Below are 25,500 nucleotides of genomic sequence, written 5' to 3' on the forward strand. Positions count from 1 at the left end.
GACCAACATTTACTTTAGCCACCCTTTTTCTTTTTACATAACTATAAAAACTCTTACTATCTGTTTTTAAATTTTTTGCTAATTTACTTTCATAATCTATCTTCCCTTTCTTAATCAATCCTTTTGTTATTTTTTGCTGTCTTTTAAAGTTTTCCCAATCCTCTATCCTCCCACTAGATTTGGCTACCTTATATGCCCTTGTTTTTAGTCGAATACTATCCTTAATTTCTTTACTTAGCCACGGATGGCTGTCTTTTCTTTTACACCCTTTTCTTTTCAGTGGAATATATATTTTTTGGAAGTTGTAAAATAACTCCTTAAATGTACACCACTGATCATGTATCGTCTTACCCTTTAATCTATTTTCCCAATCCACTCTACTCAATTCCGCTCTCATACCTTCATAGTCTCCTTTATTCAAGCTTAGCACGCTTGTTTGAGATCCAACCTTCTCACCCTCTAATTGAATATGGAATTCAACCATGTTATGGTCACTCATTCCAAGGGGATCCTTTACTAGGACATTTTTAATTAATCCTGTCTCGTTACACAGGACCAGATCTAAGGTTGCTTGCCCCCTGGTCGGTTCAGTTACATACTGCTCAAGAAACCCATCCCTAATACACTCAATGAACTCATCCTCAAGGCAGCCCTGCCCAATTTGATTTGTCCAATTTATATGATAGTTAAAATCCCCCATAATTATAGATGTTCCTCCCTAACTCTGTAACCAGGCCTACACTCCCCTCCCCTCCCCCAAATGCTCCATTCCTCTTGTGCATCTACCCTCGCTTCACCCCGACATTGGTGGCTGCGTCCAGGTCCCATGCTCAGAAATTTCCTCCCTAAACCTCTCCACCTCCCTCTCTTCCTTTAAGACCGTCCTTAAAATCCACCTCTTTGACCAAGCTTCTCGTCACCCCTCCTCATAACTCTTTCTTTGGCTCAGTGTCAATTTCTGTCTGAATTCACCCTGTGTGTCACCGTGCAGCACCTCGGTAGATCTGCATCAAGAAGTCTTCCTAAAATGAACGAAATACTTAGCGCTGCATAATTTAAAATCTCTAAAGATTTTTAGAATCAAACGTATTGTAAACAGAATACACATTAAAGACTAATTTTAAATGAAACAAACAATGGTGATTCTGTTACCAAATGCATCTGGTGGCCGTCCGCAGTTTATCTTGTGTTTTCTGTGAAGCACCTTGGGATGTTTTTCTACATTAAAGGTGTTATATAAATGCAAGTTGTAACAGCAAGATAATGAAATATGGCAGTGAATGTGATATGTGGGAATTCAAAGCATTTAGAATCTCTTCACCAGTGGATGCCTCGTGATAAACCTGCTCTCCTGTTACTCATCAGTCACATCTTACTGTTGAATGGAAGACTGTCAGCTTATTTTAGAAGTTAAGCTTTTATACTTTATTTAGCTTCCATTTACAACTGTTTCATGCAATTTACTCCTCAGTGCTTTCTGTTCTTCAAAAAACCTAACACTGCCAGGGCCAGAACTGTGAATGACAAGATCAAAGTATAAAAGACTGTTTGGATAATTTTTTTTGAAATTTGTTTATGGGATGTGGGGGTCGCGGGCAAGGCCAGCATTTATTGCCCATCCCTAATTGCCCTTGAGAAGGTGGTGAGCCGCCTTCTTGAACTGCTGCAGTCCGTGTGGTGAGGGTACGCCCACAATGCTGTTAGGTAGAGAGTTCCAGGATTTTGACCCAGCAACGATGAAGGATCGGCGATATACTTCCAAGTCAGGGTGGTGTGTGACTTGGAGGTGGTAGTGTTCCCACGCGCCTGCTGCCCTTGTCCTTCTAGGTGGAAGAGGTCGCGAGTTTGGGAGGTGCTGCCGAGGAAGCCTTGGCGTGTTGCTGCAGTGTATCTTGTAGATGGTACACACTGCAGCCACAGTATGTCGGTGGTGGAGGGAGTGAATGTTTAAGGTGGTGGATGGGGTGCCAATCAAGCGGGCTACTTTGCCCTGGATGGTGTCAAGCTTCTTGAGTGTTGTTGGAGCTGCACTCATCCAGGCAAGTGGAGAGTATTCTATCACACTCCTTACTTGTGCCTTGTAAATGGTAGAAAGGCTTTGGGGAGTCAGGAGGTGAGACACTCGCCGCAGAATACCTAGCCTCTGACCTGCTCTTGTTGCCACAGTATTTATGTGGCTGGTCCAGTTAAGTTTCTGGTCAATGGCAACCCCCAGGATGTTGTTGGTGGGGGATTTGGCGATGGTAATGCCGTTGAATGTCAAGGGGTGGTGGTTAGGCTCTTGCTTGTTGGAGATGGTCATTGCCTGGCACTTCTGTGGCGCAAATGTTACCTGTCACTTATCAGCCTAAGCCTGAACGTCGTCTGGGTCTTGTTGTATGTGGGCATGGACTGCTTCATTACCTGAGGAGTTGTGAATTGCACTGAACACAGTGCAGTCATCAGCGAACATTCCCATTTCTGACCTTGTGTTGGAGGGAAGGTGATTGATGAAGCAGCTGAAGATGGTTGGGCCTAGGACACTGCCCTGAGGAACTCCTGCAACGATGTCCAGGGACTGTGATAATTGACCTTCAACCACCACAACCATCTTCCTTTGTGCTAGGTATGACTCCAGCCAGTGGAAAGTTTTCCCCCTCAATTCCCATTGACTTCAGTTTTACTGGGGCTCCTTGATGCCACACTCGTTCAAATGCTGCCTTGATGTCAAGGGCAGTCACTCTCGCCTCGCCCCTGGAATTCAGCTCCTTTGTCCATGTTTGGACCAAGGCTGTAATGAGGTCGGGAGCCGAGTGGTCTTGGCGGAACCCAAACTGGGCATCAGTGAGCAGGTTATTGGTAAGTGCCGCTTGATAGCACGGTCGATGACACCTTCCATCACTTTGCTGATGACTGAGAGTAGACTGATGGGACGATAATTGGCCGGGTTGGATTTGTCCTGCTTTTTGTGGACAGGACATACCTGGGCAGTTTTCCACATTGTCGGATAGATGCCAGTGTTGTAGCTGTACTGGAACAACTTGGCTAGAGGCGTGGCTAGTTCTGGAGCACAAGTCTTCAGTACGATAGCTGGGATGTTGTTGGGGTTTAGAGCCTTTGCTGTATCCAGTGCGCTCAGCCATTTCTTGATGTCACGTGAAGTGAATCGAAATTGGCTGAAGACTGGCTTCTATGATGATGGGGACCTCAGGAGTAGGCCAATATGGATCATCCACTTGACACTTCTGGCTGAAGATGGTTGCAAATGCTTCAGCCTTGTCTTTTGCCCTCAGGTGCTGGGCTCCACCATCTTTGAGGATGGGGATATTCATGGAGCCTCCTCCTCCCGTTAGTTGTTTAATGGTCCACTACCATTCACGACTGGATGTAGCAGGACTTTGATCTGATCCGTTGCTTGTGGCATTGCTTAGTCCTGTCGAGCATGCTGCTTCCGCTTTTTAGCATGTATGTAGTCCTGTGTTGCAGCTTCCCCAGGTTGGCACCTCATGTTTAGGTACGCCTGGTGCTGCTCCTGGCATGCTCTTCTGCACTCCTCATTGAACCAGGGTTGGTCCCCTGGCTTGATGGTAATGGTAGTGTGAGGGATATGCCGGGCCATGAGGTTACAGGTTGTGGTGGAATACAATTCTGCTGCTGCTGACAGCCCACAGCACAGCGCCTCATGGATGCCCAGTTTTGAGCTGATAGATCTGTTCTGAATCTATACTATTTGGCACAGTGGTCGTGCCCCACAACACAATGGAGGGTGTCCTCAGTGTGAAGACGGGACTTCGTCTCCGCAATGGCTGTGTGGTGGTCACTGCTACCAATACTGTCATGGACAGATGCATCTGCGACAGGTAGATTGGTGCGGACGAGGTCAAGTAGGTTTTTCCCTCATGTTGGTTCTCTCACCACCTGTTGCAGGCCCAGTCTGGTAGCAGGACTCGGCCAGCTCAGTGGGACAAGCTGATTTGGGACATTGGCTGAAAGGTATGATTCTGAGTATGACTAGTCTGTGGGACAGCTCTCCTAATTTTGGCACAGGTCCCCAGATGTTGGTGAGGAGGTCTTTGCAGGGTCGACTGGGCTGGGTGTGCCGTTGCCGTGTCCATCCGCATTCTTCTTATTGTGTTTCGTAGCGATTTCTTATAACTGAGTGGCTTGCTAGGCCATTTCAGAGGGCAGTTAAGAATCAACCACATTGCCATGGGGTCTGGAGTCACATATAGGCAGACCAGGTAAGGACACTAGTGAACCAGATGGGTTTTTACGACAACCCAATAACTTCATGGTTATCATTACTGATACTAGCTTTTTATTCCATATTTATTTAATTAACTGAAATTAAATTCCCCAGTTGCTTGTGGTGGGATTTGAACTATTATTAGCCCAGTGACATTACCACTATGCTACTGTTCCCACCATTTTGTATAAGGGACAAGAATTGATGACTTCTTGTTAACTAGCCATGTTTGTGGTCCTGGGAGGATCGGAAACATAGAAATAAGCAGGGATAGAGTGGATAAACGGCAGAAAGCAGTGGTTTATTTCAGGTAAACTGCGGATGGCCATCAGATGCATATGGCAACAGAAACACCATTGTTTGTTTCATTTAAAATTAGTCTTTAATGTGTATTCTGTTTACAATATATTTGATTCTAAAAATCTTGAGATTTTAAATAAGGCAGCACTAAGTTTTTTGTTCATTTTGGAAGACTTCCTGATGCAGATCTCGTAAGATGCTTTACGGTGACACACAGGGTGAAGGCACAAAAAGCCAAGACCGGTGGGGAAAAAAGTTTGAAGTTCATCTTACCTTTTGAAACAAATTTCTAACAGTTGTATACTAACAAAAAGTAAACACACTGGGAAGAGGGAGTTCACTGAAACACACTCGACCCCAATAACTGAAAGGGAACAAAGTTCCCACAGCGGCTTGACGGAAAAACAAATCACCCAGCATAGACTACCAGGATAATTGTACTGTCACAGCATCTATAAACCCATGGCATCATCTGTACAGTGAGGGACTTGCTGCTTTATGAAAGGTTTTACAATATCTTGGCCAGCCTGCCACACTGCCTTTCTATTTTTAAATGTTGGAAAGAGATAACTATCCTAGCATCTCCTTATAATCATCCTAAATTTCAATGGCATTCAAAGGCTAATGATCAGAGCTCCATGTACAAGTCTGAGTAAGTATGCTCAGAGCTCTGATCTCCCCTGCTCAATAGCAATGAGAGTTGAGTGGTGTAACTATGGCTGCACTGCTTTTATAGATGCCCCTGATTTTGCTGTCCACAATATGTAGAAGTAGGGCATTAGCATGAATAAGGCTGATCAGTTTCTTTTCCTCACTCTTTCAGAATGACATTTGTGTCAATAGCTTACTATTTTTGAGTTGTATATTTTTTCACACCAACCCTGAAAAAGGGACTTGACTGAAGTACAATTTCATAGTAGCTGGCGATCCCCATTCCCAGTATCTATTCTTCATGTGTGAGCCTAAATAGTCTATTTCAGCAGGCTATTCTAACATGAGGGCATCACTGCAAAGCCCAATCATGTCCTCACCCAAAGTACACTCAGTTTCCAGCAGGGGTTATTGAACAGTGATCAGGAGCAGGAATTTCTTCTCGGAACAGTCCAAACTTTGAACCTGGGAATTTGGTGGTCTGCATCTAATTAAATGGTGAATTTACTTGGTGAGTCACATGAGGAAGCCAAGTAATGTATTTTTAAAGAGGCACCATCTAAATATAGTGACTACTGTGTGGAGCTTATCATATTCCTTCCACTGGAGACATGTATCATAGTGTTTAACTGATCATGTTACACTCTCCTGAAAATCTACTTGTATTTAAATTCTGTTTTCCTAATTCATTTTGTGTAGGGATCCCTTGAAAACAGTGCATTTGTTGATTCTGACACCGCATAGTGCTACTGTTGCATAGTTATGTTGGGACTACATTGTACAAGTGTACTAACACTCAAATCAAGTGTAGCAGCACTACGATGCTGGGAAAGTAGTGCGCAGGCGCTGCACAGGGCACTCGGAAATATCACCCCGTACCATGCGGCAGGCAGCCATTACAACTCAAATAAAACAGTAGTTTATAATTACAAACTACCGAGTCCAGAGGCGTCTTTACAAAGCACTACGAGCGCTAGAAGACATAACATGGTGGCAGCGGTATAAGTGAGTAAAACTTACGCAAATAAAAACGATATCAGATTGAAGAACAAAATTTAAAAGTAAACTCTGCAGCGTTTTAACCGCGAATCGTACGGGCAGCTAAAATGGCGGCGTCCAATGCACTGACCGCGAATATGCTCCCCATCATGAAGTGGGAAGCCGACGATATCGTGGAAGCTTTCTGGAAATTTAAGCAAAAATGCGAGCTTACATTTAAAAGTTTCCTGAAAGGCTCCTCCGATGATGAAAAAGTCAGCTACATTCTACTGTGGGCGGGAGAAAAAGGCTTAGATCTCTATAACAGCTGGAGTTTATCCGAAGAGGATAAAACGAACCCTACGGAGATTTATGAAAAGTTCAGTAACCATCTCGAGCCTAAATCAAACCACCGCATACACAGGTATAAATTCCCAAGCTTAAGACAGGAACCTGGTGAAACGGCTGACAATTTCCTGACGAGACTAAAAAACGAAGCCAGCAAATGCAAGTTTACGGAACTAAAAGAAAGGCTGGTAGACCAACTAATATGGGGATCAGCACATACAGAAGTGCAAAAAGAACTAATAGGAAAAGAAAAGCTTGGAATATCAGAAGCCATAGATACAGCGAGGGCTCACGAAGCCACAAAACAACAGATGAAAACGCTGAATACTCATACGGCTGACGTGCGGACAACTCCTGAACCGGATCACAGAGTAGATGCAGTGCGCGAAAAGCACAGCACACAAAAACAAGTACATGACAGCGGGAAGAATACGTGTAGAAAATGCGGAAGACAACACGACTACACAGACAGAAGAAAATGCCCAGCATATGGAACAAGCTGCAACACATGTGGTAAAGCAAACCACTGGCAAAAGATGTGCAGAGCTAAAAGAGAGGGGCTACACACCAAAAGCAGAGGTGGACAGCAGAACCAACAAAAGAAAAACAAAATCCATACCATGGGTGAGCAAGATGACGAAGACTGCGGGTACGACAAAGCTCTGAACATTGAAACCATAAAGGTTCTCTTACACGAAACGTCCAGAGCGGAAAGCACCCCAAAGGAAGAATGGCACACTATCATCCAGGTTAAAAAGAGGATCGAAGGACAGCCCACAACCGTCAATCTAAAAGTAAAGTTGGACACAGGAGCTCAGAGCAACATCCTTCCACTGAGGCTATACCAGAGGATCTTCCCCGAAAACTTGGGCGAAGATAGATACCCGAAAAGAGGATGTTTAAAAGCAAACAACGTCACGCTGACAGCGTATGGGGGGAGCGAGATCAGACAACTCGGAACAACCTATATAAAAGGAACACACAAAAGCAGAAACATCAACTGCATGTTCTATGTGACCGACTCCGAGGGACCGGCGATCCTGGGATTAAACAGCTGCGAGAAGCTGGGGTTAATCTCGGTAAACCACGAACTAACAAAAACATCACTGAAAGTCGACAGCAACACCCCACTGGAGAATCGTCCACAAATCATGGACACGAAACATTTGATGGACATGTATCCAGAATGTTTTGATGACACTGTAGGATGCTTCGGGGAGTTCAAGTACCATATAACAATAGATCCAGAGGGAAAACCCATCATCCACGCTCCAAGAAAAATACCCATCGAGCTAAAAGAAAAATTATACACTGAACTAAAAGAAATGGAAGAGAAAGAAATAATCGCAAAGGTCACTGAACCCACAGACTGGGTAAACTCGATTGTGGTACGGGAAAAGCCGAACGGGCGGCTCAGAATCTGTCTGGACCCCAAAGACTTAAACCAGGCAATAAAGCGGGACCACTACCCCACATCAACATTAGAAGAAATCACACCAGCACTGGCAGGAGCCAAAGTCTTCTCCAAACTGGATGCCAGAAATGGCTACTGGAACGTAAAACTGGATGAAGAATCAACTAACCTGACGACTTTTAATACACCATTGGGGCGTTATAAATTCCTGCGGCTGCCATTCGGGTTGAAAGTCAGCCAAGACATCTTCCAACAAAAGATCGATGAAACATACAAAGGCTGTGAAGGAGCCATTGGAATCGCTGATGACATCCAAGTTTACGGAACAAATGAAAGAGACCACGACGTGCACTTGCATGAGGCCATGGAGCGCACCAGAATGGCTGGCATCAAGCTGAATGCCGAGAAGTGCATCGTTAAAAGTACGAAATGCAAATTTTTTGGCATGATCTACACACTGGAGGGTGTCAAGCGTAATCCCGAAAAGGTCGAGGCGATAGCAGAGATGAAACCTCCAAACGACAAGAAGGAGCTGAGACGCTACCTCGGCTTGGTCCAGTATATGAGCTCTTTCATCCCAAACATGTCAGACTACACTGCGAACCTAAGAGAATTACTAAAAGAAGACACCGAATACCAATGGTCAGAATCCCATGAGAGGAACTTCAAACACCTAAAGGAATTATTATGTGAAGAAACCAGCCTGTCTTATTATGATAGAAAAAAACCTGTCACCCTACAGGTAGATGCCTCTACCAGGGGGCTAGGGGCAGCCCTCGTGCAGGAAGGAAAACCAATAGCTTTCGCATCGAAAGCATTGACATCAACAGAGACAAGATACGCAAACATCGAAAGAGAGCTATTGACAGTAGTATACGGATGCGAAAGTTCCACACCTACTTATACGGAAGAAAATTCGAGGTGGAGAGTGACCATCATCCACTCTAACAAATTTACAAGAAAAAGCTAAGCAAGGCCCCAGCAAGACTGCAAAGGTTACTGTTAAGACTCCAAAGTTACGACTTCGAATTAAAATACCGGCCAGGAAAAGAAATGGCACTGGCAGATGCATTGCCTCGATTGTCACCACACGAAAAACATGAGATGAAGGGCCTGACAGTAAAAATACACCACCTCGTAAATGTTACTCCCACAAAGCTTGGCCAAATTCAAGAGGAGACTGGTAAAGAAGAGGAGTTGCTACTACTCATGAAACAGGTAATACAGGGGTGGCCGGAGAAGATCCAGCAGGTCCAAAACCAAATCCGACAGTATTGGACGATCAGAGACAACATCTCGGAGGACGGTGTTCTCCTTGCTGGCTCAAGAATCATAATACCAAAAACGATGTAAATGGAACTTCTCCGCTTAATACACCAAGGCCATATGGGGATGGAGAAATGTAAACTAAGAGCCAGATCAGCTGTGTACTGGATAGGCATGTACAAAAGCATAGAACAAGTGGTCTCCACATGCTGCATATGCCAGAAATACCGAAACACACAGCAGAAGGAGGAGATGATTCAAATGGAAGTACCCCCGAGACCATGGCACACAGTCGGAACAGATCTGTTCCTGTGCAACCAGGAGTGGTACATCATAGTAGCAGACTACTACTCAAAATTTCCTTTTGTCAGAAGGATAAACGACATGAGAGCCACAACAATCACAAAAATTGCGAAAAACTTATTCGCAGAACAGGGCATCCCAGAGAAGGTCATCTGCGACAATGGGACACAATTCACCTCCAGCGAATTCAGAGCACTGGCTGGAAAATACGGATTTAAAATAATTACCTCATCCCCACATTACCCAAGGGAACATGGATTTATTGAAAGACAGATCCAAACAGTCAAAAGAGCTCTCATTAAAAGCAAGGAGATGGGAGAAGACCAAGACCTCGCCCTTTTGGCAATCAGATCGACACCTTTGAGAGCAGACTCGAAATCACCAGCAGAACTACTAAACGGTAGAAAATACAAAACAACTCTACCAGCAAAGATATATCCTCCCCAGGACCAAGAGGACATTCGGCAGAAGCTGATGGAAACACAAGCTACGGGGAGCACACACTATAACAAGCATGCAAAACCACTACCGGAGCTGCTAAATGGGCAATCAGTGCATATACAAGATCCGTTGTTGAGAACATGGAGTCCAGCCAAGGTTATTGGAAAAGCTGATATTCCAAGATCTTACTTGGTAGAGACAGAACCTGGAAACCAATACAGGCAAAACAGGATCCATATCAGACCCTCACCTGAAGCTGTCAAACAGCGGACAACATTAACAGCAGTTAGGGTACCAGACACGGAAAACAATATAACGCCAGAAACAAACACCTCAAATACAACAACTGCAAACATGCACTCTCCAGAGCCAAACATGACAGCACCGGCAACAAGAAATGAACACACCAAAACACCGCAGAAAGAAATAGTTACAGCCAAGTCCACAAGATGGAGGAGTAACATACAACCACCTGAGCGGTATTGCGAATAATTATAAAGACAATTATAATTCGCACAGAACAGTAAAACAACATGGACAAATATCTGTATATAAATTGAGCAAAGAAAGCTCACGTTCTGTATTTTTGTTAACGTTATTCAACTGGGAACATTGTAAAATAGAAAAATTGATGTAATTAGTTTTGTTGGGAAAGAGGGATGTTACATAGTTATGTTGGGACTACATTGTACAAGTGTACTAACACTCAAATCAAGTGTAGCAGCACTACGATGCTGGGAAAGTAGTGCGCAGGCGCTGCACAGGGCACTCGGAAATATCACCCCGCACCATGCGGCAGGCAGCCATTACAACTCAAATAAAACAGTAGTTATAATTACAAACTACCGAGTCCAGAGGTGTCTTTACAAAGCACTACGAGCGCTAGAAGACATAACAGCTACAATTGATTTTCATTTACTTTGAAACAGGTGGGAATTTCCAAAATAGGAAACAACATTCCATTCAACCATATGCAGTTCACTCAGCGGCTAATCCCAGGGAATGTTTCTTCAGCTGCCTCCCTTGCTGAAATAGACTCTATCAATGGTTTAACAGTAGATCACCCCTTGAATACTTGCAGTACTCTCTGTATTGTATATAATTTAAGTGCACAGTGAAAGCATGACTTGTTTTAATACAATGAAAACCCACTTTTATCATGTACATCAACAACAGAATATTAATTATTGCTAGAATTTCATTTGGTCTTGTTTCCAGGAGGTGAAATTAATTAATTATGGATCATTAATGTTCAGTTTTTGGGAACAAAGGGGCATAAATTCAACATCGTTGCACCATAAAATGGACACAAAAATAACCAATTTGCTGGTTGATCAGAAGGACTGGGTTTTGCTGAAACAAATGCGAAGCTTACAGTAAATAAATCAAAAATTGGTGTTGTATGCTCTTCCAAAGCTTTGTTTGATATAATGATATCAGATTGTATATTTTTTGGCTTCAGAACAATATGTTGAGGCGTAGCCAAACAGCATTTTAATGCGCTGATTCCTTACTACTTGTTGCTTTGTTGTTGCAGATGGAGAGACTCCGATCGTGCTTCAGCCTACAAATGCAAATGAAAAAACTCAACTTATTGGCGATGGTCGACGTAGCTACAACACAGATCAGTAGAATTTAAGAGAGTAGGAAGTTGAGCTGAAATTCCAGACAACCTTTACAATGTGGACATGTCATGGAGAGAGGTTGCATTTTTTCATTTGGAAAATGAAGCCATCAACTACCAATCTTGACATTACTTAAAAGTACCCACAACTGTAAAGCAGTTTGAAAACCTATCTATAAGCAGAGTTCAGTGTTGCTTTGTTGCTCTAAACACTTCAAAATCAAATCCCTGTTTTTTCTCACTTTACCTTATAACATCATCTGGAAACAAGCATTCAATTATTTTAAACACTTCTGGTGACTATTGTGTTTAATATACTTTTCCCTCTCAAATATATTGTCATATATTTTGTATACTGTGTAACCAAATTGCACCTTTTTGGATAAGCAAATGTATTTTATTAAATAGACTCCAACTAACGTGAGGCTGGGAATGAAAACTAACACCTTCCTTCCACTATTCATTGCCCCAACAGTAAGAAAGTTAGAAATGAATCTTTTGCTACTAAATATTGTAGTAGTTTTGCTGCTTGCTACTGCATTCTTTGTGATTGGGATATTGGCACTGCACCTCTGAAAATAATAGGCTGACTGATCTGGTTACAGCTGTAACACAAGGACTGGGTGACAAATACAGGGAGGAGTAAGACCAGCACTTCAATCATTTATAGTTTAGAAGCTCTCTGAAGTACACATGAACTGTGCTAGCGATTTTAGCAAGGTTTCTCGGGTCAAAAAAAATGTAATTGAAAGGATTTGATCAGATGCAGTACAGGAATTATTTGATATGCCTTTGGAGCAGAGATTGTAATGTATTTCCGACCTATCTCAACCATAATCTCAGTTCAGTCATCTACATTTCAGCTCTCTGATTACTGGATTCCCTTTCATAGCTTTCATAAGATGCACATTTCTCGAATAACCAAAATGAATAAATTTCTAATTTTGTGTACAATAGAATTAGAGAAATATTCAAAACCATAGAAAACGTTGTAATTCCCTGCATTCTTGCAGTAAATTCAGGAGCAAACTGTAATTTTGTAGTTTATTTTGGTGTTAACATCTTCATTCAGTGCTCAGACTTAAAATGCATCTGCTTTTCACTCCTTCATGGACTAGATTTAAATATATTCATATTCTATTGAATTATCATGCAATCCTACATCTTGTAAAGAGATATTTCTATGCTTACTTACATTTTTCAGTCGCAACGTATCTTGCTTTATAATCGATGGTTAAAGAAAGTCTTGAAACAGACATTTAAAGAGTAATTTAATAACTTGGTGTTCCTGGTGGGGAGCCTCACACCCACTGACCCGAAGAGCACATATCAGAAATTTCAGCCTGTACTGTGCCGGATGTTACAACCACCTGAAGCACAAAGTTGTAGAATGACCCCTTTAGTGTAAAGCTTCCCGTCCTATCATACAATGAAACTTTTCCAGTTGCACCCTACATCGAGACAATTCTGAATGCAATTCGTCATTCATGATGTCACTAGTACAGAAATTTACTAGCCTCCATTTTTCATGTATCCCAGGCAGCAAGAAACCTTGCTCGCCACCAGCACATACTGGAATTTCTGTCCATTGAAATTGTACTGATGAAGGGGAGGTTCCCCACCTCAAGCATTCAGAAAATGCAGCTTGTTTCTGCCTCTAAACATGAAGCAGAGTAACCATGTGTGTGCATAACTCTCCCTTTATAACTTTTTGGATTGTTGGACAATTCTATTACTTCCTGTTTAAAAACATAAAGAATATTGTCTTCTATATCTTCAATCCTTCTCGTGTAACTAAAGATCGTTAAGTAGCAACATCAAATATGTTTAAAAAAATAAATTACAGGAAGGTTTTCTGAAGGCAAATATATGATACAACTTGTATGTAGGTTTCATTTTAGAATATGAAACAGATTGATTTTGCACAAAGGGATGTTATCTTTGTCAATATTATTTAAAAAATGAATTGTTTAAAAATTAGCAATTGATTTGTGTAGTTTACTTATTTTCTTTAAACAGTATTGTAAATTGCTGTAGTTAATGCATCAAGACATCTGTGTGTGATGCTACTTGTATTTTGCAAAACTTGTCACTTGTAAAGACCAAAGCCCTGGTTAACCCCTTTCCTTTGTTCAGTCCATTGTGGGAATACTGTCTGTCCATTGGAGTTAAATCAATTGTGAAGAAAGTGTGAATTTGTAGTTTTGGATATTTTAATACTAGACCAATTCATATTGCAGGCAGCTTCAGGTGTTCTCTGTTGGTAAGTTGCTACCTTTAGCCACTGTATTTGCCTGACCACTTGGCTTCACTTCTTTGGTATTTACCCATCACGATATGATACAAAGTACAGGTGGTGCGAATGAGAAACAAATGGAGATGTAAGAAAACAATATTAATTTTCTGACATGTAAAATATAAAGCACAGTTCTCAGATATGCAAGCATACTACATAACTAAATATTTGTTAGTGGATATTAGTATGTGGTTACCATCCCATCCACTGCTTGCTGTGAATTCAGAGCATTAAAAAAGTGGGAAAGACTAGTAAGCTCTGTGAAAGAACATGCTAAGCTTTTTGCACTACTTAAACTAGCTGAGGATGACAAAGGACAAATCAACATTTCTTTTATCTTTGTATTTCATGTTTACCTAAATTTTTCTTTCTGTTCTGTTTGACTAATGAATATAAACTCAGACTGTAAGGAAAGAAAAAATACAGTATTTGAACGAGAAAACTACTTAATGTGTATGGTTGCACTGGAGCTTAACAAAATAAAAAATGGAAAAAAGTGATGAAAGTGTTAGCAAAATGTCTGCAATCAGAAAAATGATTTAATATTTATGTTTTGTGTATACATTTGCCTATGTGAAAGAATCAGTATCTTATTAAAAAGTGTACTGTTCTAAACAAAGGCCTACACTTGCTGAATGCTGACTGGAAGTCTGATATTTCAATATCTACACCTTTTTTGGTTATATTATAGAGCAGATTTTATGAATTTGCTTTCCCGGCTCACAGCTTCAAGCAACAGGCACATATATTGGGATTTGGATGAGAAGATCACTAGGCCCTTCACAATTTTCTGACATTAATGGATGGAAAATTCTATAGATCCTGTTGACTTCCATCTCATATTCTTAATATGAGATCCTGACACACAAAACTCTACACTGGGAACGCAAATTTGTAAAATTTGCTTTCATGTCTCCTCTTTTAGGTCATTTTGCACCACGCACTGAGCCAATGTTCCATTCTGCATAGCCAGTGGTGCCATCTTGGAATGGGTGAGTGTGGCTGAGTAATTCTGTTGAGATTCATATTGCTGGGCCCTCATCCATTTTGTTGATCTGTTTCCTTGCACAAAATGTGTGAAGGCTTCATTTCAATATAATATATGCTAATATCTGCATAAGTGCAATTCCCAATTTTCCAGCAAGCACTGAGCTCAGATCACCCATATGAAATGTGTCAGCCTGGTTCAGGACTGGTGGGAAGTGATTCCTTCAAGGACTACCAGTTGTATTCTTCCCATGATGACTTCCTTAAAGTGGACACTAATGGGTAGATTTTCCAATGAACATACAAAAATGACAGGCAGAGAAAAGACCAGATGGTCAATCAAGCCTACCCCACACTCATGATGGCTGGAGCATCATGACTAATGTGCACTTCTGGTGTACAGTTTGTGTTTTGCATTTTATTGGCCAAACTTAAACATTTTTGATTAGTCCAATTAAAAATTAGAATATGTGAATTCCTTTGGGGCATCCTCTCATTTTGTGTTATTTAGAAGAGGATGAAAGAATTGATGCTAGGCAGACTTCCTACATTCCTCCTACCCACACAATCATGTGTGTAAACCTAGACATCATTACCTGGAACTGTCTATGGAAGACTGCCCTCACCGATTCTGCTTCACCACGGATAACCATTAGAGGATGGCACTGCCAGTGGCATTCAGGTCATCACAGCCCTGAACTTTTACAGTGCAGGCTCATTCAAAGTTACCAAAAGTGGCATCAGCAACATCAATGAATCAAACAGGTCACTGCTGTGATGTTCGCCAAGACAAACACCTTCATTACTTCCCCACTGGAAACCTGGCAGCAGAATAAGAGGGCCTGAAATGTTTGCACTTTGCAGGATTCTCCAAACAGGGATGATATGATATAAATATGATCCCATTTGCTGGTCCATGTGACCATTGGTATTGTCCATATCCCTTGCAGTCTATGCTATCTTACAAACTCCAATGGTACAGTTACTTTGTGAATAAAAGCCACAAATAAAAGTGACTTCTCTTTGTGGAACATGCTCCTTCCACCTCTGGAACATTGCCCGTTTGGGCCTCTAGGTCTCTCTGCCACCAAAATCCTAATCTACACCTTCATCGATACTTCAAATGCTCTCTTCACTGGCCTTCCCTCCTACAACCTTCACAAACTCCAACTAATTCAGAACTTCAGAGCCCAAGATCTCTCTTATACAATCTCCTATACTCATCATCCCTGTCCTGGTCAAGCTCACTAGGTCCCTATCCTCAGTGATTTATTTCAAGGTGCTTGTCCTCATTTTCAAATCCCTCCACAGTTTCACCACCATATCTGACCAACTCTCTCCAACCTGCACCTTCCATCCCTATGACTCCAGATTATTTCTCTATGGGGTACGGTAGCATAGTGATTATGTTACTGGATTAGTAATCCGAGAGTAATCCAGAGGCCTGGACTAATGATCCATGAAACAGGAGTTCAAATCCCACCACAGCAACTGGGGAATTTAAATGCAATTAAATAAAACTGGAATAAAAAGCTAGTGTCAGTAATGATGACCATGAAGCTTGTTGTAAAAACCCATTTGCTTCACTAATGTCCTTTTGGGAAGGAAATCTGCTGTCCTTACCTGGTCAGCCTATATGTGACCCTAGACCCACAACAATGTGGTTTGCTCTTAACTGCCCTCTGCAGTTCAAGAAGGCAGCTCACCACCACCTTCTCAAGGGCAATTAGGGATGGGCAATAAATGCTGGCCTTGCCAGCGACACCCACATCACATGAACAAAGAAAAAAATGTCTCCAACCTGCACCTTCCATCTCTGTGACTCCAGATTATTTCTCTATGGGGTACGGGTAGAAGGGTATGCTTGTTCAGCTTTACTACGGGAGGCTTTACTAAATGGCCGACGTGTATCCAGAGACTATGGCCGTGATTTTGTTGTCGGGTTGGGTGCAGGACAGCTTGTTTCCGGCTTCCAGTCCCGTCCCCAGCTGCATCCGCTCCACATACGTGATTTTACCTTGATTGACCTTGTTCAGCCCACCCTGCGGGCTTGCCGGCCAATTACCACGAAGCAGGTCTGATGACATCATTGATGACGCATCATCTGCTGGTTTCCTTAAAGGGACCTCGCACAATTTTATTTTGACAGTTGATTTCTCAGTGTTTGACAGCATTGTGGTGCTGAAAACACTGACAATCACTGCACAAAGGTGACCTCTTGCACCCAGGCTCTCCAATGACTCCCTCCATATGCTGGAATAGATGGCAGCTGCAGGTAAGATGACAGAAGCGATCTGTCACTGGTGAGAGAGGTTCTCCCAATGAGGTAGCACTGGACATATAGTTGGATTTAAAATTGTAAGCTAAAGAAATCTGTAAATGTTTTAAAAATGCAGTATCCAACATTTTCTTTGCTCTGAAACTCATTCCACAAACATCACAGCAGACTCAGAACACGCCACACTTACCTGGCGTGGTGTCCGGATGTCGGGAAAGCCAACCCAGAAGTGGGAAAATCCAAAAACAGGCTGAAAGCTACTGGCAAGTACCTGTTAATAGGCAGGTAATTGCCTTTAATCCGCTTCCCGCCGCTAGGTGTTGGATCCATTCGCAAATCGGGGACCCAACACTTGGGAAAGCTGTTTGGAGGCAGGTTGATGGCGGATTCGGAACCCGCCGTCAATCAAATCGAATTTTACCTCTGATCTGCCTCCAAACCCGCCCTCTGAGCGCTCGCAAAATCGCGGCCTATGACCCAAAGTTCTAGACTCTCCAGCCAGGGGAAACAGCATCTTAGCATCTACCCTGTCAAGCTCTCTAAGAATTTTATACATTTCAATACTCTTAGAGCCATTATAGCCACGATTTTCTTCTTGGAGGCGAGTTGGCATCGGGAACTGTAGTTGGCGGGTTCCGGTCCCACTGCCGGCTCCAGCTGGCCTGTTGATACAATTTTTGATTAATTGGGCTAGTTAAACCCGCCGTGTGAGTTACCTGCCCCAATCACAAGGTGTGGGTCTGCTGAGCTGCTCTGTTGACGTGATTGCAGCTGGTGCATTTAAGGGGCCATTTCCCCATTAGATCTCAGGTCATTTCTGCTGCTTCTCAGCACGATGTCTGCAGAGAAACAAAAGGCAGCTCCCCGCTTCAACGATGACTCCCTCCATGTTCTTGTGGAAGGAGTCAGAGGATGTCGGGTGGTCCTATACCCAGCTGATGGAAGAAGGAAACCTCCTCAGCAGACAAAGGCAGCCTGGCTGTGAATAGCTGAGGTGGTCAATGCCAGGTCCATGTACAGATGCTCCTGGGTCCACTGCAGGAAAAGGTTCAATGATCTCCTGTGCACTGGAAAAGTGAGTATAAAAGCACACTTACCTTAATTCTGCTGTGCCTGTCATAACATCCCCATCACTCTGCATTGGTAACCCTACTCCTGCACATCCTAACAACTCAACCCAACATTCCTTACACCACCCCCCATCCCTCTCTCCCTATACACAGAATCACTTCCCCATCTTACTATACACCCCTCACACCCACCCACAAGGTTATGCAATGACAACTAACAACTCAAAAGGAGGGAACTCCATAATGGGAACCCAATCCTTCACAGTCTCCCTCTAAACATCTATCCTATCCATTCTTTACACGCATTCCATCACTCTCACTGAAACTCCACTTCTTTCCCTCATTGCAGGAAAAGATAGGCCACAATAAGAGGGAGGGCGGGAACAGGAGGAGGACCACCATCCTTATCACAGCTGACCAATGCTGAGGAGGCCGCTCTGGGCATTGTGGGATTAGTGGAACAGTTTGAAGTGGGGGATGGAGAGATGGGCTCAGGTGAACAACCTGGTGACAGAATGCTTCTCCATCCATCTTATTTGGCTTTCATGAATGACACATATGGCATCTGATGTCAATAAAAATTGAATGCTCATTGATGTAAGAAAAAGGAGGCTTACCATCAAGTAACTTTAAAGTAAGCTTTAAGTAACTTAAAAACACACTATATACAAGAGAGGTCTTTACCATGCCTCTGGTAGAAGCCTCTTACAATACTGAACAGACCAGTATTTATACCAGTCCAACAGGAAGTGACACATGACAGGAAGTGAGGTATGTACACAGTTCATAGTTCATAGTTCACAGTTCACAGGAAGTGATGACATAACTTCCCGGAAGTTATTATTTTTATCACATTCTTCCCTCCTGCAGGTTTAGGAGGCTGTGGTCCACCTTTTGGTCCGCAGCCGCCGAACAAGGAAGAGTCGCACCCGTTTGGATTCCCGTCGTAGAGGGTCGCTGGTCCGCTTACATGCGGTTGGCCATTGGCCAGAGTCCGTGTGGCCTGGATTGCCCTGTGAAGGGTCGGGGAGATCATGGCTTCGAGTACGAGCCCCAATAGGTTCAAAGTCAGACTGCCTCTGTTCAGAGGGAGGTGCAGAGCTGGTCTGTGGCAGACCAGTACTTTCATGCGTGGTACTGGGAGGGTCGCAACCTTGAGCACGGGGTTCTACCGGCACCAAGCTAGTTGGTGTCCGATCAGGATCCTGGAGAGGGGTACCCGATAGGTCCCAAGAGTTTCCTGGTGAAATGCCATCACCCGATGTCCCACTAGGTCCTGGTGGGCAGGGAGCCAGATCCCGTAATGATACGGTAGATTCTCGGCCGTCGGAATATCGTATGTTTGCATAGGTGGGGTTGGCATCGGTTAGTTCGACCTCGTCTACAAGAGGGTCATTTTTAGACGTCCGAACGTATCTTCGGAGTAATACAGGTCCAGGAGTAGTTAGCCATGACGGGAGTGATGTCCCATGAGATGAGCGACGCTGGAATCCAAAGAACCGCTCATGAGGTGTAGTATTTGTGGCTGTAGAAAGCAGGGACCGTATAGAGTGCAATGCATCCGGAAGCACTGTTTCCCATTGCTGGTCTGGTAGGCCCCGAGATCTTAAAGCGAGACGTACGGAATTCCAGATGATACCGTTATACCTCTCTACCTGCCCATTTCCGATGGGATGGTATGGTGTTGTTTTGCTTGTAGCAATTCCCCGTTCTGAGAGGTAGTCCTTGAGTTCCCTCGACATAAAGGATGGACCCCGATCTGAGTGAATATAAGCCGGCATGCCACAGAGAGAAAATACCTGCTCAAGGCAGCAGATTACTGTGGACGCCAGCATATTGGAGCAGGGGAAGGCAAATGGAAAACGTGAATATTCGTCGATCATGGCGAGCAAATATGTGCTCCGAGTTGAAGAGGGCACTGGGCCCTTAAAATCGATGCTAAGTCGTTGCATCGGTTGGGTTGCATGTATGAGTATACCATCTGAGGGGCGGAAGAACTGAGGTTTTAATTCCGCACAAAGCCGGCATTCTGAGCATATTTTCTTTACATCTCCAGTGGAAAAAGGGAGATTCCGTGATCGTACGAAATGTAGCATGCGCGTAACGCCAGGATGGCACAAACCATTGTGGACATCCATGAGGGTGGAGGATGACATAGTGGAGCAGAATGCCCGTGTGAGGGTGTCCGGGGCCACATTCTCCTTGCCAGGCCGATAGAAAATGGTATAACCAAAAGAGGCCAGTTCCATCCTCCAAAGTTGTATTTTATTATTCTTAATTTTGGTTCGTTTTCGATTATCGAGCATGAAGGCGACTGATCGTTGGTCCGTGATCAATGTAAAGTGCTGGCGAGCTAGAAAATGGTTCCACTTCCGTACTGCCTCTATGATGGCTGTGGCTTCTTTCTCAACCAGAGGATAATGTAGCTCGGCACCTTGTAAGGTCCTGGACATAAATGCTACAGGACGACCTTCCTGATTCAGAGTAGCCGAGATCGCCACCTCCGAGGCATCACATTCAACCACGAAAGGGAGATTCTCATCAATGGAGTGAAGAGCCGCTTTCTCCAACTGTTTTTTGAGAAGGTTAAAGGCTGCAACAGCCGCTGTTCCCAGTGGAAATGATCTAGCATGCAGCAAGGGTTGGATTTTGTCCGAAAAATGAGGAATCCATTTAGCGTAGTATGCAAACAGACCGAGAGCCCGATGTAAAGAAGCCGGATTCTTAGGTGACGGGAGCTCTTGGAGCGGGCGAAGTCTTTCTGGGTCTGGCTTAATGATACCATTGCCTACGCAGTAGCCAAGGATGTTGATGGTCGGTTGCGACTCAACAGATTTGGATTCATTCAGGGTCAAATTACGGCGATGGAGGGCATCCCGAAATTTTTGGAGGTTGGAGTCGTGTTCCTGTTGATCGTGACCTGCAATGGTAATGTTATCAAGATAGGGAAAAGTGTCCCTTAGGTTTTCCTGCTTAACCAGGCCATCCATTGCCCGTTGAAAGACAGCCACTCCATTAGTAACCCCGAATGGGAGGCGACGAAATTGGTACAGCCGTCCATTAGCCTCAAAGGCTGTGTACTGCTTATCTGAGACCTTCAAGGGTAACTGATGATAGGCACTTTTTAAATCGTAAGTTGAGAACACTTTGTATTCGGCCAGTTTATTAACCATATCATCAATGCGTGGCAATGGGTAGGCGTCCAAGTCGGTATATTGATTGATGGTTTGCGAATAATCGATGCATAGTCGCTGTTTGTGAGGTTTTAGAGGGTTCTTGACAATGACGACTTGAGCCCGCCAGGGCGACGAACATGGTTCAATGATATCCTCTGCTAGAAGTCGAGAGATTTCAGCCGCAATAAAAGATTGGTCTTCCTGATTAAAGCGCCGCGATTTCGTTATTATCGGTTGGCATTGAGGCGGAATACTGGCAAATAATGAGGGTTCATCAAGTGAAGCTGCTGATAATGCACAAAATGGTAATTTAGACGGTATATTAGAAATAGTAAGTCCGGGTTTGGATCCACCAAACTCAATGGTGAGTTTCTTATGCTGTTTTTGGAAGTCCAGTCCTAAGAGGAGATCACTACATAAGTCCTTGAGCACCGAAAGTTGGGTGGAGGGATACATACGACCATGAAGTGTCATATCAACAACACAAAAGCCGGAGATTCTGGTATTAAGTGATGACTGGGCCATCGCAATTGCCTGGTCCGATGGGAAGACATGTAGTTTCAATTTCGCAACAATCTGTTCCTTAATGAAACTATCAGTACTTCCTGAGTCAATTAAGGCATCTAAGGTATGCCCTTTAATTGAAATTTTTGTGGCAGCATGAGACAGGTTCTGTGGGCAAGCAGCTGTAATTGGTGTCGTTGCACAGAGAGTGGCTAAAACTCTTGGTGTGCTTCTTCGGGAGAGAGCTCGAGAGGAAGCTTGATAGGTCCTAGCTGGAGCATCTTGATAGGCCCTAATTGGGGCAGTTCGGTAGGCCTTAGCTGGATTGGCCCTCGTAGAGGCCCTTGATAGGCAAACTTTAGCAAAGTGTCCTTTTTTCCCGCAATAACTGCAGATTGCATTGCGAGCAGGGCAGGTTTTCCTAGGGTGAAAAGCATCTCCACAAAAGAAGCATTCCTTCCTAGATTGCCAAGAGGCTGCTAAAGTGGGGTCGTCCTCCTCTTCTTCATCAGAATTATCAGAATTAGATTCCCCCATGATAGGGTTCACCTGAGACCGCTTGAATTGTCTGGTTGCAGCTACAGCAGCAGATCGAGATCTGGGCAGCTGATAGAGGTCTGCATTTCTCTTTGCCAAATCCAGTGAACAAGCTAGGTCAAAAGCTTTTTGTAGCTCAAGTGTTTTACTTTCTAGTAGACGCTGGCGTATAAATGGAGAGGCAATCCCGCAGATGAAAGCATCACGAATCATTTCTTGGCGGTACAGCTCAGCTGAGGCTGCCTGAAAGTTACAATCTATGCTGAGCCTGCGAAGTTCTTGCAGGAATTCGTCAATTGATTCCCCTGGCCCTTGTCGGGCTGTGGCCAGTAGATGTCTAGCATAGACCTCATTTGGGGTCTTGGCATACAGTTTCTTAAGTGCCCGAATCACCTCATCGTAATTATCCCATTCATCAACATATTCGAACACTTTTGGGGTCACATAATTGATAAGTATCTTCAATCTAGCAGGAGCATCCGCTTCACATTCATCCAGAAAATTCTCAAAAGTACGGTACCAATGCTTCCATACCCTGCCAGCTGCTGGTGCATTCGGGTCCAAGTCCAGACGAATAGGTCTAAGGATTTTCTCCATGATGGGTGGTTCCCTGGATCCTTAATTCCGAGTTTGTCCGAAGGTCTAGTATTCGTGAGTGTAAATACTAAGTTACTTAAATTGATGTAAGAAAAAGGAGGCTTACCATCAAGTAACTTTAAAGTAAGCTTTAAGTAACTTAAAAACACACTATATACAAGAGAGGTCTTTACCATGCCTCTGGTAGAAGCCTCTTACAATACTGAACAGACCAGTATTTATACCAGTCCAACAGGAAGTGACACATGACAGGAAGTGAGGTATGTACACAGTTCATAGTTCATAGTTCACAGTTCACAGGAAGTGATGACATAACTTCCCGGAAGTTATTATTTTTATCACACTCATCATGTACACATTGGGATGTGTCTGCAATGTACATATCACATGTCTAACTCATGTCTTTACTCTCCCACAGGACCATCAAGAGCCCCCCTCCCTACTGTCCAGGAAGAAGAGCAGGAGGACTCCTCAGAGGATGCTGCACACAACCTCTAGTGTGGCACCTTATCTAATGCCTTTTGAAAATCCAAATATACTACAGCCACTGGTTCCCCCTTATCTACCCTGCTAGTTACACCCTCAAAAAACTAATAGATTTGTCAAACACGATTTCCCTTTCATAAAACCATTTTGACTCCGCCTAATCGAGTTATGATTTTCTAAGTGCCCTGTTACCACATCCCTAATGATAGATTCTAGCATTTTCCCTACTACTGGTATCAGGCTAACTGACCTATAGCTCCCAGTTTTCTCTCTCCCTCCTTTTTTGAATAGCGGGGTTACATTTGCTACCTTCCAATCCACGGGGACGGTTCTAGAATCTAGGGAATTTTGAAAGAGCAAAACCAATGCAGCCACTATCTCTGCAGCCACCTCTTTTAAAACCCTAGGCCACTAGATCCAGGGGATTTATGGGCTTTTAGTCTCATTAATTTCTCTAGTACTTTTTCTTTACTAATATGAATTACTTTAAATCCCTTACTCTCATTAAACCCTTGGTTCCCCACTATTGTATGTTTTTTGTGTCTTCTACTGTGAAGACAGATACAAAATATTTGTTTGACGTCTCTGAGATTTCCTTATTCCCCATTATAATTTCTCCTGTCTCTGCCTCTAAGGGACCCATGTTTACATTCACTAATCTTTTCCTTTTTGCATACTTGTAGAAGCTCTTACAATCTGTTTTTATATTTTTTGCTAGTTTACTCTTATATTCTATTTTCTCCCTCTTTAGCAATTTCTTGGTCAACCCCCCCCCAATCCTCAGGCTTACTACTCTTTTTGGCAACATTGTAAGCCTCTTTTAATCTAATACTATCCTTAACTTCTTTAGTTAGCCACTGTTGTACCACTTTTTCCATGGAGTTTTTATTCCTCAAATTGCTCAAACTTCTTTGCAATCCCTTCTATGGCACCGCTGTATCTTGCGGCCATCATAACTATCACAACCCTGCCACAGCTTCTCCTCTCCTATCTACATGGTCAAATCTGTGTACCCCAGGATCCTTTATCCACCCCCCCACCACCCCCCGCCCCCGCAACCCTGCACACCCTTTGGCAATATCATCTGAAGGCATGTATGTTGATGACATGCAGTACTATCTCTCCCCATTTAAGAATAGGTCAGATAGAGTTAGGTGGTTGAAGGAAAAATGAATAAAGGGATATGAGAACAGGATGGGCATATGTGATTAGAACTACTGCTAAACTCCAACACAGACTGGTTGGGCCCAGTGTTTCTGTGTTGTAATTTCAATATAATTAATTAGTATCTCAGCAAATATACAGAAATAACAATCATATTGCAATGAAACAAGGCAGTAGCTTGCCATGCAAAAGCAAAATACTGTACTGCAGATGCTGGAAATCAGAAATAAAAACAGAAAATGCTGGAAATAGCCAGCAGGTTTGAATCCTGCCTGACTCATACTGCTTTTTAGAGTCATAGAGTTATACAGCACAGAAAGAGGCCCTTCAGCCCTTCGTGTCTGCACCGGCCATCAAGCCCTGTCTATTCTAATCCCATTTTCCAGCATTTGGTCCGTAGCCTTGTATGCTATGGCGTTTCAAGTGCTCATCTAAATGCTTCTTGAATGTTGTGAGGGTTCCTGCCTCTACCCCCCTTTCAGGCAGTGAGTTCCAGATTCCAACCACCCTCTGGGTGAAAAAGTTTTTTCTCAAATTCCCTCTAAACCTCCTGCCCCTTACCTTGAAACTATGCCCCCTGGTTATTGACCCCTCTACTAAGGGGAAAAGTTCCTTTCTATCTATCCTATCTATGCCCCTCATAATTTTGTACACCTCAATCAGGTCCCCCCTCAGCCTTCTCTGCTCCAAGGAAAACAACCCCAGCCTGTCCAGCCTCTCCTCATAGCTGAAGCGCTCCAGCCCAGGTAACGTCCTGGTGAATCTCCTCTGCACCCTCTCCAATGCAATCACATCCTTCCTATAGTGTGGCGACCAGAACTGCACACAGTATTCCAGCTGTGGCCTAACTAGCGT

The 25,500-nt window shown here is 43.5% G+C and overlaps 1 protein-coding gene across 1 annotated transcript in view; it reads left to right on the forward strand.

Moving 5' to 3' along the window:
- The window catches only part of dnajc5b (DnaJ (Hsp40) homolog, subfamily C, member 5 beta), a 54,178-nt gene extending 39,690 nt beyond the window's left edge, over positions 1-14,488 (forward strand). Inside the window, exon 4 of the mRNA XM_085993060.1 lies at positions 11,464-14,488. Coding sequence (XP_085849186.1) covers positions 11,464-11,558 — 95 coding nt within the window. The 3' untranslated portion in view covers positions 11,559-14,488. The remainder of the gene's footprint in view (positions 1-11,463) is intronic.
- Positions 14,489-25,500: the final 11,012 nt, after the last annotated feature.

This window comes from Somniosus microcephalus, chromosome 7 (genome assembly GCF_052327205.1).
Source record: "Somniosus microcephalus isolate GS21.2 chromosome 7, FLI_Smic_1.0, whole genome shotgun sequence".
Taxonomy (NCBI): Eukaryota; Metazoa; Chordata; class Chondrichthyes; order Squaliformes; family Somniosidae; genus Somniosus; species Somniosus microcephalus.